A 15,197-nucleotide genomic window follows, 5' to 3' on the forward strand; every position below is an offset into this window, starting at 1 on the left:
TTGAGTTCTCTCCAGCGCTGGAAAGCTGATCCGAAATGTACACGTGTCCTACTTCTTGCCTTATCATAAGCCTTCTTTTGTTCCGCAGACGTTTTCCTCTTTTGTTTTTTATCCGCCATCTCTATCTTTCTGTCGTCGCTCGGTTTGGCTAATGTCCGTCCTGTGCACTGAGCGCTCTCTCCTTTGCATCATGAGTAGACACGCCCCTTACTGCTGATTGGCTACAAGTTTGTTTTGTCACTCGGCCCGACTCTAAAGCGTTTTTGAAAAAATACATACCCCACCTTTAATTACTTTGTACAAGCTAGATCACAAGTAGATAAATGCATAACATTTATTAGGATGTTGAAATATTCTGTTTTATGCACAAACAAGATTCCCAACAGCTTTTCAGTCTTAAAAAGTTTTTTTCTTGTCATCCGGACACTAATGGACCATTTTATTCTCATCAATGTGATTGCTATAAATTAAATTGTATGTCTTATTGTAAACATAGGGTTCTCTCACAAACACATGGGACTCTTTGGCTCTTCGGTGTTTCGCAGGCAAATTTCCAGCCCCCTCCAGGCAGCCTGCGTAGATCTGCATCATCTGCAATGTAATATTTCCTACAAGTGACCAAAAGTTAGAGGCATTCACATAAAGGATATTAACTTTAACTTGAAGTTCACACCACAGCTATAATGAAAACAACATAGATACAACTGTTGTTGAAATCATTTTAGAATATAATTTTTTTTCTTGCTGTTGAACAATGAAAACAATCCATCCTGCTTTAAAGAGCTTGAACATTTAAAGAAACAGACGTCAAAACTGCAGTGCTCACTTATGTTAAACGAAACATTATTCTCCGGTGGTTTGGATGCTAATATAGTTATTGTTATGGTTATCATTCTTGTTGTGAATGGGGCTTTTACTCAGTTACATGCTGTTACATTATAGCTATAAATGAAGTTGTGGGTTTATTTTATGTGTGTCTTTTTGTGTTTATGCTTAGTATGGGTCCAAAACAGAGGTTTCAAGACAATGAGCTCCAAGACTAGACATCTGCAGTCTGGTTTTGAAGGTCCAGTAGATGCAGAGAATTATACGCCAGCCTTTATGAAGGTTAGTAAGCTTGAATGACACTGAGGAAATAATAGTTAAGGCAGGTCTGGTCTCAGAAATACAACAGAATTATCTGAATGTTCTAAACCTGTTTTCTTGTATTTTTCCTTTGCCCTTTATTTGTATTTTCTGTATCCTTTTCTCTGTCCTCTTGAGGGCCTCCTTATGAAGGAAAAGCGAGACATGGGGAATCTTGAACAGTCACTGAAACAGAATAACTTGCCAGAATCTCACCAGGATGCTTTCAAGACAGGCTTCACAGAGGGCTTCATGAAAGCTCAGGCTTTGACACAGAGAACTCAAGGTAATGCTTTTAGGCCTTTTTAAAGCATCTTATCTAACATTAGTTATATAGTAAAAAACGTGTTTGCTGCAGGAATTTCGTTCTTACTACTGCTGTTGCTAACAGATTCTGTAAAGAGGACACGTCTGATTATTTTTGTCCTCCTACTGGTGGGTCTGTATGGTGTGTCCAGAAGCCCTCTCTTCTCGGGTAAAGGGTCGTTTTCCGACACTGGTTTGTTTCCCATTTTATTCTTTCCTTATATTTGCTTGTCTAAAATATATTGACTGATAGCATGCTTTTGACTGTAGCTGTTTTTCTTCTGCAGGTTTTATAATAATGTAACAACATAATGTATGAAAGGATTTGTTGCTGTAGTGTGAAATTATTATTATTTTTTTTTTTTTTTTTTACTCTTTGAGTTCTGAGCAGATGATTATTTTTTACATTTGTATTTATTTATTTTATTATTATTTTTTTTAGAATACTTCTCACAAACTGTGGCTACTATCTGTGTGTTTGACTCTGACCAGCACTGGAGTGTCAGGGGGAGTGGCCAGTGCTTGTGTAGCCAATCAGAAACTGTCTCTGACTGTCCGTCATCCTGTAGATACAGATTTGGTTGTATTTTAATTTATTCAGAACTGTTTTTCAGAGTTTACTGATGTGAGTTTTGAAGAAAAGCTGAAGCTAAGGATTTGTTGCTGTAGTGTGAAATTATTATTATTATTATTTTTTTTTTGACTCTTTGAGTTCTGAGCAGATGATTAGAAGCCTTCATTTGATCTATTTACCTACGTAGTTCGTTTCCGCACCACCTCTGGTCTGGATTCAGCCGTGGACCCCATTCAGATGAAGAATGTCACCTTTGAACATGTGAAAGGTGTAGAGGAGGCCAAAAACGAACTTCAGGATGTTGTTGAATTTTTGCGAAACCCCCAGAAATTCACTGTGCTCGGTGGTAAACTTCCCAAAGGTGAAACTCTTTACTTCATTTAATTATGGAAATAGGTGTTTTGTTTTTCGTTTGTATAAAATATCTAAACTAGATGTGCATTTTAGGTATCTTGCTTGTGGGGCCTCCAGGAACGGGAAAAACCCTGTTGGCCAGAGCTGTAGCAGGTGAAGCAGACGTGCCCTTTTACTACGCCTCCGGGTCAGAGTTTGACGAAATGTTTGTGGGAGTCGGCGCCAGTCGCATCAGAAACCTTTTCAGTAAGTCTTTTATAGAAAAACATAGTCTTGGATTGCCCATAATGCTTCTGCTGTTAATAAAATTGCTTCATTACTGTTTTTTCTAACAGAGGAAGCCAAAGCTAGTGCACCATGTGTAATATTTATTGACGAACTGGACAGTGTAGGAGGGAAGAGAATTGAGTCTCCCATGCACCCATACTCACGACAAACCATTAACCAGCTGCTCGCTGAGATGGATGGGTAAGTCAGTCGCTTTTATTACATATAATTTCCTCTTTTTGAAAGAAATTGCACAGGTCTGAATGATTTTAGTATTTTGATGATTTCAGGTTTAAACCCAATGAAGGAGTCATTGTGATTGGAGCTACGAACTTTGCTGAAGCTTTGGACAAGTAGGTTTCTATAGCCATCCGTTAAGGGATAGTTCACTCAAAAATGAAAATTCTGTCATCATTTACTCACCTTCATGTCCAAACTCTTAAGACTTCTTTGAAACTCAAATTGAGATATTTATGAAACCTGAGAAATTTCTCTCCCTCAGTTGGAAGTCGGGTAACCAAAACTTAGAAGATCCAAAAGTGTTATAAATGCATAGTAAAATGAATCCATAGAAATCAACCAGTTTAATCCAAGTCTTGTGAAGAGATACTATCACTTTATATGGTGAACATTTTATTTACATGACAGAATTTTTATTTTTGGTTAACTATCCCTGTAATTCCATGTTTTTACATGCAGGCATATTTATAGTTCAATGCAAACAGTAGGCTTAGGCTTATAGACTCACAAGTGGGTTCCTCCATAATTTGCCTAGAGCAGCTCACATATGCAGAAATACTTAAGGCATTAAAACAACAACCACAAATCCCATTGTTATTCATCTTTAACTAAGAAGCAGGTAGCAGGTAGTATCTACTGCTTTTGAACTGTTTCCATCTAGACATGTATTTTTCTGATAGGACACTATGTATCTGTAACTGTCTAGTTAACACTTTACTGTCAGGATTATAAAATATTTGTGATAAACTAAATCTATAAACTTCTTATGATAATGTGTATTTCAGTGCTCTGGTGAGACCAGGCCGGTTTGACATGCAGGTCACGGTCCCAAGACCAGATGTGAAGGGACGCACAGAAATCCTGGAGTGGTATTTGAAAAAAATTCAAGTGGATTCTGGTAAGAATTATTAAGAAAAAACAAATATGTTTTACAAGATTCTTGTTAGGACAGTCCAATAACATAGTGTGTTTTGTAGCTGTCAATGCAAAGATCATTGCTAGGGGAACAGTGGGCTTCTCTGGAGCCGAACTGGAGAACCTGGTGAACCAGGCAGCGCTGAAAGCAGCAGCCGATGGGAAAGACCTGGTGACCATGAAGGAGCTGGAGTTTGCGAAGGATAAGATCCTGATGGGTGAGGCCAGTAGGGACGTACAGCTTAGTCTCTGCAGTGATGGGGATTAATGCTTTAATCAAGAGATTCTTTCCTGACATTCTCTTCTCTGTCTGTCCAGGCCCAGAGCGCCGGAGTGTGGAGATTGACAAGAGAAATAAGATGATCACAGCCTATCATGAGTCTGGACACGCTATAGTGGCTTATTACACCAAAGACGCAATGCCCATCAACAAAGCTACCATCATGCCACGTGGCCCTTCACTTGGTCACGTGAGTAGCTGGTCTTAATGTTCCATTACGTTCCATTAAGCACTTTTCCCAGATTGACTAATAAGAATTTCTAAATCTGGATGCGTGAAATATTGTTACGGTGTAGTTCATTAGCCGATACTAGAGGTTTTTTGTTCAATTTATTAGTATAGGGTAATGTTGGATATTTAGTTGGCATGCTCATTTCTTATTTCAGTTTTTACATTTAGATTACATTTGCCATCATATAACGATCACTTAAAGTAAATCATTAAATAATTTATTAAATTTAATCTTTTTTAAATCTCTAATAATTATCCATTTTTCATACAATACAATATCATGTTGTGATGCTTTATATTATTATTTATATTACTTATATTAGAAGTTATTTTATTAGATTATTGAAAGTTACAAGAATATAAAAATTATTTTCTAGTTTTTAGGAGTTTTATTTGAAATGTATTTAAACAAAATACTATAGAATTTTGATATCAGTAATATTAATACATTATTATAATATTAATGATTTTTTTTATATTAATGCATTTCTAGCCACAAGTCTTGATTCAAACACACAGTACAATATTTCATTTGAAGAAAAAAACTATTTTTGCTGCTGAATTATGGGTAGTGTAGTACCTAACTGAGAATTTGGCAAGTTGAAATCACCCTGACTTATGGGCTTCTAAAAAGGAAAATATTATTCTTTAACAGTTTTGTTTCGATAGATTTCGAATGACATTTTCACATATAAAAAAACAGACATCTGCCTTGAGATCTGAACAGGAAGTTTATTTCACAATAAAAACTCTTCAGACAAATAAAAAACATTTGACAGTAGTTTGCAGAAAGTGCCTGCCCTGCATGAAATTAAAGCTTTTGCTCTCTAGGGTTATACATCATAAACCTATTGTGCCGCCTCCTCTGTTCCTCTGATCTCTCTCAGGTTTCCTTGCTGCCAGAGAATGATCGCTGGAGTGAGACACGGGCCCAGCTTCTGGCCCAGATGGACGTCAGCATGGGCGGCAGGGTTGCTGAGGAGCTGGTGTTTGGAAATGATCACATCACTACCGGTGAGAGGTGTCCCTAACTGATCACTGCTACTTTGAATTCTTGGAAATATCAACATCATGATGTTTTATTTGTTCCTCCTACAGGTGCATCCAGTGATTTTGATGGAGCCACTAAAATAGCACAGATGATGGTGACACGGTTTGGAATGAGTGACAAGGTAAAAATTAATTAAAGGTGACCTTAAAAACACTCACTAATTAAATAATTAATTTGTTAACCTGCATGCCATTAATCGGACATCAAAGAACCATGAAAACACAAATGTGTTGGTAAATTACAGAAATATTAACTTAAAATCTCAGGTGGTACTTCAGGTTAATATTGTTGGTCAAAGAGATTCGACTTAGATCATATTTTAAGTGAAAATATTTAATATATTCAAAAAGAAATCAAGCAAATAGCTGTTTGGAGAAGCCATATGAGTCCTTCCACGTGTTCAAAGCCATTAGGGATGTGTAAGCGCTCACATTCCAAACTTAAATCTGTGTGTTCATCCTAATCCCTTCCCCGGCACTCAGTTCATACTCCACGTCCAAAAATGAGCAGTGCACATGCAGGGTCTAAACTACACTCACATCCACCCGTCTCTAACATCACGATCCTGTCGTAATCAGAAACTTGTGTGAAGCCTTTGTGCATTACTATTGTGCCTGTAACTGCAGTTCACTCACCTCTCTGTGCTTTGAGCAGCTGGGGGTCATGACCTACAGTGACCTGACGAACCACAGCCCGGAGACCCAGGCTGCTGTAGAACAGGAAGTCAGGGTGCTGTTGCAGGTAGGTGTTTAGTTTTTGTTTGTAAGTGATTGACTGATGATTGTGTAAATTCATCTTCTAATTGTCTTTTTCAGACCTCGTATGAAAGGGCAAAGAAGCTACTTAAGACCTACAGCGAAGAACACAAGCTGCTGGCCGATGCCCTGCTAACTTACGAGACTCTAGATGCAAAGGAAATCCAGATGATCCTGGAGGGAAAGTCACTAAATCCCAGATGATGAAGTCTTGGATCAACAGTGACATTTCGAGGCACAATCTTACTTTACTTGTAAATGTAAATGTTTGTAACAAGAAAGGCTTTTGAATGACTTTCTAGCCTTCTCTCTTAATATTTTTCATTTTCAGGCAACACGTTGGCTTTCAAACACTAAGCTAACAGAAATTCAGATATATTTTCTATTCATTTGAGAAGGTAAATTGATGCCAAAAGTACATATGCCTGAGCACTGAACCAGTAGGTAATGGCTACAAATGAAATAATGTAAATTCTTTGCTTTGTTTTAAGAAGCTATAACAGGAAGAGGATGATGTTCATTATATGTTTTATTCATCCTATTATTTGTTACCCAGTCACCAGATTGAAGCACTTGTTCATAAGTCATTTTATGGAATGGATAAAAACAGGAAGCTCATAAATGGTGCATTTTACTTGAAAGCAAATGGCAAACCAGGCTGTCCCATTATCAGTAAGCATAGTAGTATAGATTGTTCACTTTTTCCATGCAGCCCTAAACCACAAACCAATTACGAATGTGACTTCAGAATGTCAGTTTTATTTTAACATCTACAGATACAGAATAAATATATCTGTAAATGCGTATCTGAACAATTGACTAAGAGTACTGTAGATTTTTGCCTAATATTTCCAATGGACCTTACTATCCCCTGATTTTATTCATTATACTCTTCCAGGGGTAGCTAAAAGCCTCATGCCCCATCCTCCGCCACATTTTGGTTGTCTGCATGTGTGTGTATGGCTCAGGTGACTGCACTGTTTATATGTGTTTGAAAAATTATTAGTGTGCTTTCTTTTGAAGTTAATTACATGTTTATTTCTATTTATCTCAGAAATTAATATGGCAAGACTATAAATAAAGTAAAAAAAAAAAAAGCCTATTTCCTTGTCGTTTCCTGAAAGTAAGAATGTTAAGCTGGGATTTTGTTTGAGATTGAAATGAACACTGAAATGAATTTGGTTTAATTTCATGGATCTTTTTCAGAGGCCCAGAATAAAAGACTAGTAGTATACCATTCAGTCTGAAAATTGCAGGTATCAGGTTAGGTGTGCTGAGATAGTCATTGGTTATCTTATTTCAAATTGGTGGTCTACACGCATTCAGGTCATTTTTTCTCATAATTTGTTACATGTTTCTAAATGGAAGCCAATTAAAGCCAATCATGAATTAGAGAATCACCCCAATAGCTTTAAGACAATAGCTTTGTTGTGTCCAGTGAGGGAAACTGCAATCAGTGTTTGCATCTTTACCCAAGTCTGTAATTACAGAGTTTTGTTTCAAACCACCAAAATTACTGGTTACAAGAGGAAGGATTGCACATTTAAAGACCCTTTGTTAAAAGAAATGTGCTTTCCCATTGGTTTTCAGTCGTGAAAGGCTTTATAAAAATGCCTAGATGTTACTGGGAGCTGATGAATACTGGTCACAACCATGAGGAGACCATCAGAGCTGAGAGATGCTTGTGCTTTGTTTTTTTAATTTTTGCAAAGAAACACAATGATCTTTGAAAAAAAATAATCGCTAAAATGGACAAGGATATTGCTATCATTGGAATCGGATGCAACTTCCCAGGAGGTAAATGTACTGTATTTATGTGTTATGTACTCTTACTTATTTTGTGACTATGCTGTGTGCATTTGCATGACTATCTACTACCTTCACAGGTGAGGGTGTTGATAGTTTCTGGAAAGTTCTTGTAGAGGGAAGGAACTGTGTGGAACAGATTCCAGATGAAAGATTTGACACATCAGAGTGGTTTCATCCTGATGAGAGCAAACCAGGAAAAACACAGACGACCAAAGCTGCTCTCATTGAAGGGTAGGAATAATCAGTTCATGATGATGCATTTGAGGTTTATAATTACTAAAAAGGTGAAATGATGAAGTAAAAGAGTTTCTTTTTTGCAGGTTCAATGAGTTTGATCACAAGTTCTTTGGCATCAGCGAGGCTGAAGCTGATTACATGGACCCTCAGCAGAAACTGTTGCTGCAGTGTGCATACCGAGCTCTAGAGGATGCAGGGATACCCTTGGAAAAAATGAGCGGGACCAGAACAGGGGTTTACATAGGTACATACATTAGATAAATCTATGCAAGTTCACTTTTTTGTTTGTTTTTAACTTTAGGATACTTATACAGTGTTGGGTTTTATTTCAGGTCTTATGAACAGGGACTATGAGACAATTTTGAACAACTGTCCCAGCACAATAACCCACTATAATGGCACCGGAACAGCTATGAGTGTAGCTGCCAACAGAATTTCCTTTGTCTTCAACCTGACTGGACCTTCATTTGCCATTGACAGTGCATGCTCTTCATCCCTTGTCGCCCTTCATTCTGCATGTCAGGCCATCAGACAAGGTAATGAAACTATTTTAACTCTGAAGTCTGTTCATTGCTTGATATTCACATTGTTAATTATCCTTGTTTTACCTCATCCTTAGGGGACTGTGAAATGGCTCTGTGTGGAGGGGTCAGCTGCATCCTTGAACCTCGAGTCTTTGTGGCCCTCAGCAAGGCAAAGATGATCTCACCTGAGGGCACAAGCAAGCCATTCTGTCATACAGCAGATGGCTATGGTAGAGGGGAGGGATGTGGTATAGTCCTCCTGAAGCCTTTGAAAAAGGTATATATTTTACTTTTTTAAATTATTCATAATGTTAATATTAAATAAATTTTATGGTTTATAATAAGGCAAATGTCTCTTTTCAGGCTCTTGAGGACTTTGATCATATTTGGGGAATTGTGAACAAGACTGCAGTAAACCAAGATGGCCACACTGTCACACCGATCACTAAACCCTCCATGACCCAGCAGGAGGCTCTACTGCGCATGATCTACTCCTCTGAGAATTATCTAGCAAATGTCCAGTACGTAGAAGCTCATGGGACTGGAACACCAGCAGGAGATCCGGCTGAAGCAGGAAGTATCTCAAAAATCATTGCCAAAGCAAGACCTTCAAGCTCAGGGCCTCTGTTTATTGGTTCTGTTAAGAGTAACATCGGACATACAGAATCTGCAGCAGGGGTGGCAGGACTCATAAAGATTCTGTTAATGATGAAACATGAAACTATTGTCCCCTCTGTGTTCTACTCAGCAGAAAATTCAAGCATAGATGCTAAATCTCTCAATCTTAAAATCCCCACCAGAGCTGAAAAATGGCTTTACTCTGGATCAAGGATAAGGATGGCTGGATTAAACAGCTTTGGGTTTGGTGGCACCAATGCCCATGCCATCATCAGTGAGTATGTTCAAGCAACAGTCTCTGACAGCCACACTCTTGAACCTCTGAAACTGCTTCCACTGTCTGCAGCCACGGATCAATCTCTTCAGTTGTGCATAGCTGACACGTATCAGAGGATTTCAGCAGATGAGACAGTTGATCTACAAGCTCTTGCTTATACAGCCGCCTGCAGAAGAAGCCACATAACACACAAATTTCGGAAAGTCTTCGCTGCATCATCTGTGTCAGAATTAAAATCACTACTCAAAGCTAGCATGAACAAGAAATTGGCTCCAACAAAGCAGGACCTAAAGTTAGTTTTTGTATTTTGTGGGAATGGCGTTACTTACAGGGGAATGTGTAAGCAGCTACTGAGAGAAGAACCTGCATTTAGGGACAAGGTCAAAGAGGTTGAAAACTACTTCCAGAAGTTTCGATGCACCAGTATTTTGCAAAAGATCGCAAATTGCTATGACAATGAAGATATCACTAAACCAAACGTTGTCCAGCCACTTCTCTTTGCAATCCAGGTCGCAATTGTTCACCTTTTTAAGAACTGGGGCATAAGACCGGATATTGTTCTTGGACACTCTGTGGGAGAGGTTGCAGCAGCTCATTGCTCTGGCCTGCTTTCTCTTGAGGATGCAGTAAAGGTTGTCTACCATCGCAGTGTGCTGCAGACCAAAGTGATGGGTGGGAGGATGCTGGTCGTTGGTAATGTTCCTGTTCCAGATGTTCTGGAAATTCTCCCTACATACACAGGAAAGATTTGCCTAGCTGCTGTGAACAGTCCTATGTCATGTGTGCTGTCAGGTGATAAAGAAGCAGTTGATAATGTGCACCAGAAGCTTCAGTCTATGTTCAAGGGTAAAAACCTGTTCCTTCATGTCTTGGATGTTCCAGCTGCCTACCATAGTCATATGATGGATCCTATACTGGGCCAAATCAAAGACAGCATTGGACATTTAAATCTGAATGAAAAGGAGTGTGAACTTTTTTCTACAGTAACAGGAGAGATGTGTCGTCAAGGGGACTTTGTCACAGGTGAATACTGGGCAAGAAACATTCGAAAGCCTGTTGCATTTGAACAAGCAATTAAATCAGTTTCCAACCACACAAGGAACACAGTCTTTGTGGAAATTGGTCCAAGACGGGCTCTGCAGAGGAACATCATGGAGATCCTGGGAAATGACACCACAGTGCTTCCTTCAGTACATCCAGATAAAGACCACGAGACAATGTTCACAGCTGTATCAAAACTGTTTAAACTGGGGGTCAATGTGAAGTGGGACGAGTTCTACAAAGGGTTTGAAATGGAGCTTGTTGCTTTCCCAAGGTATCAGTTTGAATGTCAAAAGAATGAGGTATACTTTGAGGACGTAAGACGGGGAAATGACACAGTCTCTCGCAGTCCACATCCACTGATAAGTCCAAGTAAACGTGATGGCAAAGTAATCAAGTGCAACCTGTCAGCAGCTACAACCTCCTACCTTTGGGAACACAAGAACAATGGCATCTCCATTGCCCCAGGGGCATTGTATGTTGAGTTGGCTATTGCATCCATAATGGAAACTGCTATTCCAAAAAGACCTCTGCACTCATTTCAGCTCACAATCAACTTTCAGAGTTTGCTTGTTCTAACTAAGAACTGCCCTCCTCTCAAAATCACAATCGAGACATCCAAGGATGCAACCACATTTCAGGTTCAGTCCTCTATTACTGTGCATGCATCAGGCACCATCAGCCATGAAGGCGGTCCAGCTATGATCGAACAGCAAACCATTCACCTCAACACTGTTTTAAAGAGATGTCCATCAGTCATTGAAACAAAGGATGTGTACAACACTCTTAAAGGCATAGGATTTGAGTACGGGCCCAACTTCAAACAACTTGGTGACATTCATTACGGACAAGAATTCAAGGAAGCAGTGACCAGTCTCAGGATTCCAGAGGAAGTACTCAACCATCTGTATGAGTATTGCTTGCATCCTGTGGTCCTAGATTACTTCTTGCAAATGTCCTCAGTTTTAGCATTAGTCTCTAGCACCGTCAGGCCTGGATTTCCCTCTGCCATTGGGAGTATGGTTATAGCTGCACCTCCCTGTAAAGAGATGTTCATGTATATGAGATTGACCAAAGAAATGCCTGACTACTTTGAGGTTTGTGGTTGCTTCACTGACAAAGATGGTCATGTGTTGATTGAGCTGAGGGATGTCAGAATTAATTTTCTGGGAAGACATGCACAGATCAGGGAATCATGTTTCTTTCATAACCAGAAGGTTGGCATTCTTGCTGACAGCAATTTCCCCAGTAGAATCAAGGCTTTGGTCTTTGAAGACACCTTGGGTATCGCAAAAGGTTTAAAGCCATATTTGCATCCAAAATCTGTACTTGTTCCTCCACCCGATTTAACAAAAGGCTTAGCCTTGCAAGTCCCAGAATTACTGTTGAAGTCTCCTTGCAGTGAAGCAGGCATGGAACTGGATACGATCCTGTTTATCTGGGGCATTCAGAATATTAGTCACCTCCAGTCTGAACTCATTCTAGAGTCCTTGGTAGACAGCTGTGATCTTTACCGTCAGGTTGTTTTGTCTTTAAAAAACCGCAGTCATGCATGTTCCATCCGTGTCATTACATACAGGTCAGCGGAAGGGACAGTTGAAAGTATAAGCCCTGGATTTGTGTTATCTGGCATGACAAGGGCATGTGCTGCTGAGTTGTCAGGCATCACTTTCCAGCTCATTGACCTTTCCACAGTGTCAAGAGAGGATATAGAAGCACTGGCCCATGTGCTTAACTCACATAAGACTCAAGAGTGCCCAGAAGTCTTCATCAGCAAGGGGAAGGTTTACTCTGCTGTGATAACTCATACTCCTGTCGCCACAATTAGGGAAGTGAAGGCGGAATCAAAAGCCCTACAGTCCCGGGACTTCACTTTGCAGACAACCAATCCCTACAGGATGACCAGCTTATCAGCTTTGCCTTCAGCAAGTTCAGTCCACACTATTGAGGGGAAAAGCATTGAGGTTCAGCTGAGTAAGGTATGTGTGCACTCATCGGATTATTTTCCAGTTAGTACTTCAGAACTAAAGTTTGGTCAGACGATGTACTGGAACAAGCACACAACCCAGAACCACAGTCTCATGGCACTTGACTTCAGTGGGACAATTACAGCTGTGGGAAAGGATGTCAACAAACTTAAAGTGGGTGACCATGTTATCTGTTGTTACCCTGTTAAAGCAACTTCCAAAGTTGTCCTCCCAGAAGATGTGTGCTTCAAAATAAAAAGGCTTCCATTCCTAAAGAACGCTCCCTGTGTTTCATACATTTTCCTGATCTGGAAGATACTGCAGCGTGCATTACCCAAGACCAAACAACAGCAAAGTTTAGGCATCTTCTCTACTGTTCATGATTCAGCTTTGGTCACCTTATTGACACTCATAGCAAGCAAATCAGGCTGGAGTGTTTTTACAGAGAGTGAGATAAGTGGATTAGTCCAAAATACAAAGCAGTGTCTTCTTTTTGTGATTCTTCCACCATACGATTGCTCGATTTTGACAGAGATTGTCAGTGTTGCCAATGCAAATCACATCATTGCAGTACGTGGCATCCGTGAGCCATGGTACTCAACAATAGATGTAATGCAGAGGGACAGTGAGAGAACCTACTTCCAGACTCTTGAGATGTCCAAAATCCTCCAGAAATCGTGCCTTAAGGCACATGGAGCTCGGCTACAGAAGTGGCTGAAGGGAATGCACTTGCACAAAGCATGCCCATCAATACAAAGCAGTACTTTTCAGATGGTGCTCCCTGAAGGAATGCATTCTCAGTCTGCAGAGCATTCTGAATCTTATTTTAGTGCAAGAACTCTAGACTTGATAGCTCTGGCCAGTGACGATTCAACGAGCAAGGTGTCTGCTATCCCTTTGGTTCCAAGAACAAAGCAGCTGTTCTCAAAGAGAGGTGTGTACATAGTTACAGGTGGGCTTTCCGGTTTGGGATTTGAAACCGTTACGTTTATTGCTCACAGGGGTGGAGGATGCATTGCCACTCTCTCAAGGAGTGCACCATCTGAAAAGGTACAACAGGACATAAGCAGTCTCCAGAGGAGATACGGGATAAGAATTCTCACACTTCAGTGTGATGTCTCAGTGTCAGAGCAGGTGATGGAAGCCATAACTGTGATTGGAAAACATTTTTCCTCTTATCCAGTCAGAGGGGTGTTCCACAGTGCTGCTGTTCTACATGATGGATTACTGGAAACTCTCGATAGATCTCTTTTCCAAAAAGTCCTACAACCTAAAGTCTGTGGTGCTCTTAATCTTCACTTTGCCACTCTGCACTGCCAAACACTCGATTACTTTGTATGCTATTCCTCAATCTCCTCTTTCATTGGAAATGCAGCACAAGCCAACTATGCAGCAGCTAATTCCTTTCTGGATGCTTTTTGTCACTTCCGACGCAATATTGGACTTGCAGGACAGTCAATCAATTGGGGACCCCTTAAACTAGGCCTACTAATGGACAAAGACCATTTCCAAAAGTTTTTGGAAACAAAAGGGCTAATGATCATGGATGTGTCAGAGATTCACGAAGCACTGGAGAACTGCCTGTTAGACAACTATCCCCAGCAGGTGGTCTGCAAATTCAATTTCAGGAACCTAAAGAACCATGTCCTCTCTCAAAATGTGTCTCTCAAGTTTCGCCTGTCTGCTTTAGTGGAGGAGGAACTAAAAAACAAGGTTGTTGAGGACTCCAGGATAAATGTTCAGTCATCGGTAGATGACTGTGTTAGACACATCCTGAATGAAATTTGTTGTGTGGATACTGATGATCTTAGTGATGAAACTGCCCTCACTGCACTAGGAATTGACTCGATGTTGGCCATGACACTGCAAAATCGCTTGTTTCAAGACATAGGTGTGAATATTCCTCTCGTTGCTTTGCTTGATCCAAACAGTACACTGTCCTCATTGACTGAATTTGTAAAACAGAGCACTGATGAGGACTCTGAGATTTCTGTGAACCTGTAATGTTTACAGTTGTTTTCCTTTTCTGCCACCTTGTGTATTGTACATAGTGAAGAGGACGGCTAGTCAAAATGTCCTAATAATGCTTATAAATTAAATGTGACAGATTTTTTTGAGAATGCTTATTTTGTGTTCTAAACCTCCTATGAAAAATGCTATATTGCTTAATTGTAGAAAACCACAATATTGCATAATGTGTGACAAATTGAATTGCAAATTGCATGTCAAACAATAAACATCCATTCTGAATATATTTGATTGAACCTATACTTTTCCAGCCCTAATAATACCAAGGAGTCAGAGATCAAAGGTCAGGTATGTCCCATCTTTTTTCTGCCAAATGTGTAAATCCACCGAGGCTTTTAAGCAAACATGTGCAGCAACAGACTCATGAAACATGGTAAACTGTGTAAACTAAGCAAAGTGTAATTTTGAATAGAAAATTATATTCTTCCAAAAACTGTAATACTCTACCATTCATAAAAATGAAAAATATTAAACAAAACTGGTGTAAAGAGTGAAAATATTCACTGTTCTGCTAATCCTTACTCAGGCAATCCTCTTTTCTCAAGGAAAACACAACAGCACGTGCACCACAGTAGCAAAGGGAATGTGTGTCTTTTAA

At 39.7% G+C, this 15,197-nt stretch overlaps 2 protein-coding genes across 2 annotated transcripts in view; both read left to right on the plus strand.

Annotated features, from left to right (window-relative positions):
• Positions 1 to 7,211, plus strand: part of yme1l1a (YME1-like 1a) — an 11,356-nt gene extending 4,145 nt beyond the window's left edge. The window contains exons 6-19 of the mRNA XM_016543344.1: positions 998 to 1,107; positions 1,264 to 1,411; positions 1,517 to 1,624; positions 2,193 to 2,366; positions 2,453 to 2,605; positions 2,695 to 2,827; positions 2,917 to 2,979; positions 3,652 to 3,764; positions 3,844 to 3,999; positions 4,100 to 4,251; positions 5,180 to 5,306; positions 5,391 to 5,464; positions 5,998 to 6,084; positions 6,159 to 7,211. Of these exons, the coding sequence (XP_016398830.1) occupies positions 998 to 1,107; positions 1,264 to 1,411; positions 1,517 to 1,624; positions 2,193 to 2,366; positions 2,453 to 2,605; positions 2,695 to 2,827; positions 2,917 to 2,979; positions 3,652 to 3,764; positions 3,844 to 3,999; positions 4,100 to 4,251; positions 5,180 to 5,306; positions 5,391 to 5,464; positions 5,998 to 6,084; positions 6,159 to 6,302 (1,742 nt within the window). The 3' untranslated portion in view covers positions 6,303 to 7,211. The remainder of the gene's footprint in view (positions 1 to 997; positions 1,108 to 1,263; positions 1,412 to 1,516; positions 1,625 to 2,192; positions 2,367 to 2,452; positions 2,606 to 2,694; positions 2,828 to 2,916; positions 2,980 to 3,651; positions 3,765 to 3,843; positions 4,000 to 4,099; positions 4,252 to 5,179; positions 5,307 to 5,390; positions 5,465 to 5,997; positions 6,085 to 6,158) is intronic.
• Positions 7,212 to 7,724: 513 nt separating this feature from the next.
• pks1 (polyketide synthase 1) lies at positions 7,725 to 14,985 on the plus strand. The gene is made up of 6 exons (XM_016543342.1): positions 7,725 to 7,895; positions 7,985 to 8,138; positions 8,228 to 8,388; positions 8,477 to 8,680; positions 8,764 to 8,945; positions 9,032 to 14,985. The coding sequence occupies exons 1-6, from the start codon at positions 7,847 to 7,849 to the stop codon at positions 14,573 to 14,575; spliced, it is 6,294 nt and encodes a 2,097-aa protein (XP_016398828.1). The 5' UTR covers positions 7,725 to 7,846; the 3' UTR covers positions 14,576 to 14,985.
• Positions 14,986 to 15,197: the final 212 nt, after the last annotated feature.

This window comes from Sinocyclocheilus rhinocerous, unplaced genomic scaffold, assembly GCF_001515625.1.
Source record: "Sinocyclocheilus rhinocerous isolate Xijiao unplaced genomic scaffold, SAMN03320098_v1.1 scaffold97, whole genome shotgun sequence".
Classification (NCBI taxonomy): Eukaryota; Metazoa; Chordata; class Actinopteri; order Cypriniformes; family Cyprinidae; genus Sinocyclocheilus; species Sinocyclocheilus rhinocerous.

Excerpts from the sequence above, each read along its gene's own strand:
- pks1 (XM_016543342.1), top strand. The coding sequence starts at position 7,847 with ATGGACAAGGATATTGCTATCATTGGAATCGGATGCAACTTCCCAGGA. Across the intron at positions 8,389-8,476 it reads CAGAACAGGGGTTTACATAG|GTCTTATGAACAGGGACTAT; the intron begins GTACATACATTA and ends GTTTTATTTCAG. Across the intron at positions 8,681-8,763 it reads ATGTCAGGCCATCAGACAAG|GGGACTGTGAAATGGCTCTG; the intron begins GTAATGAAACTA and ends CCTCATCCTTAG.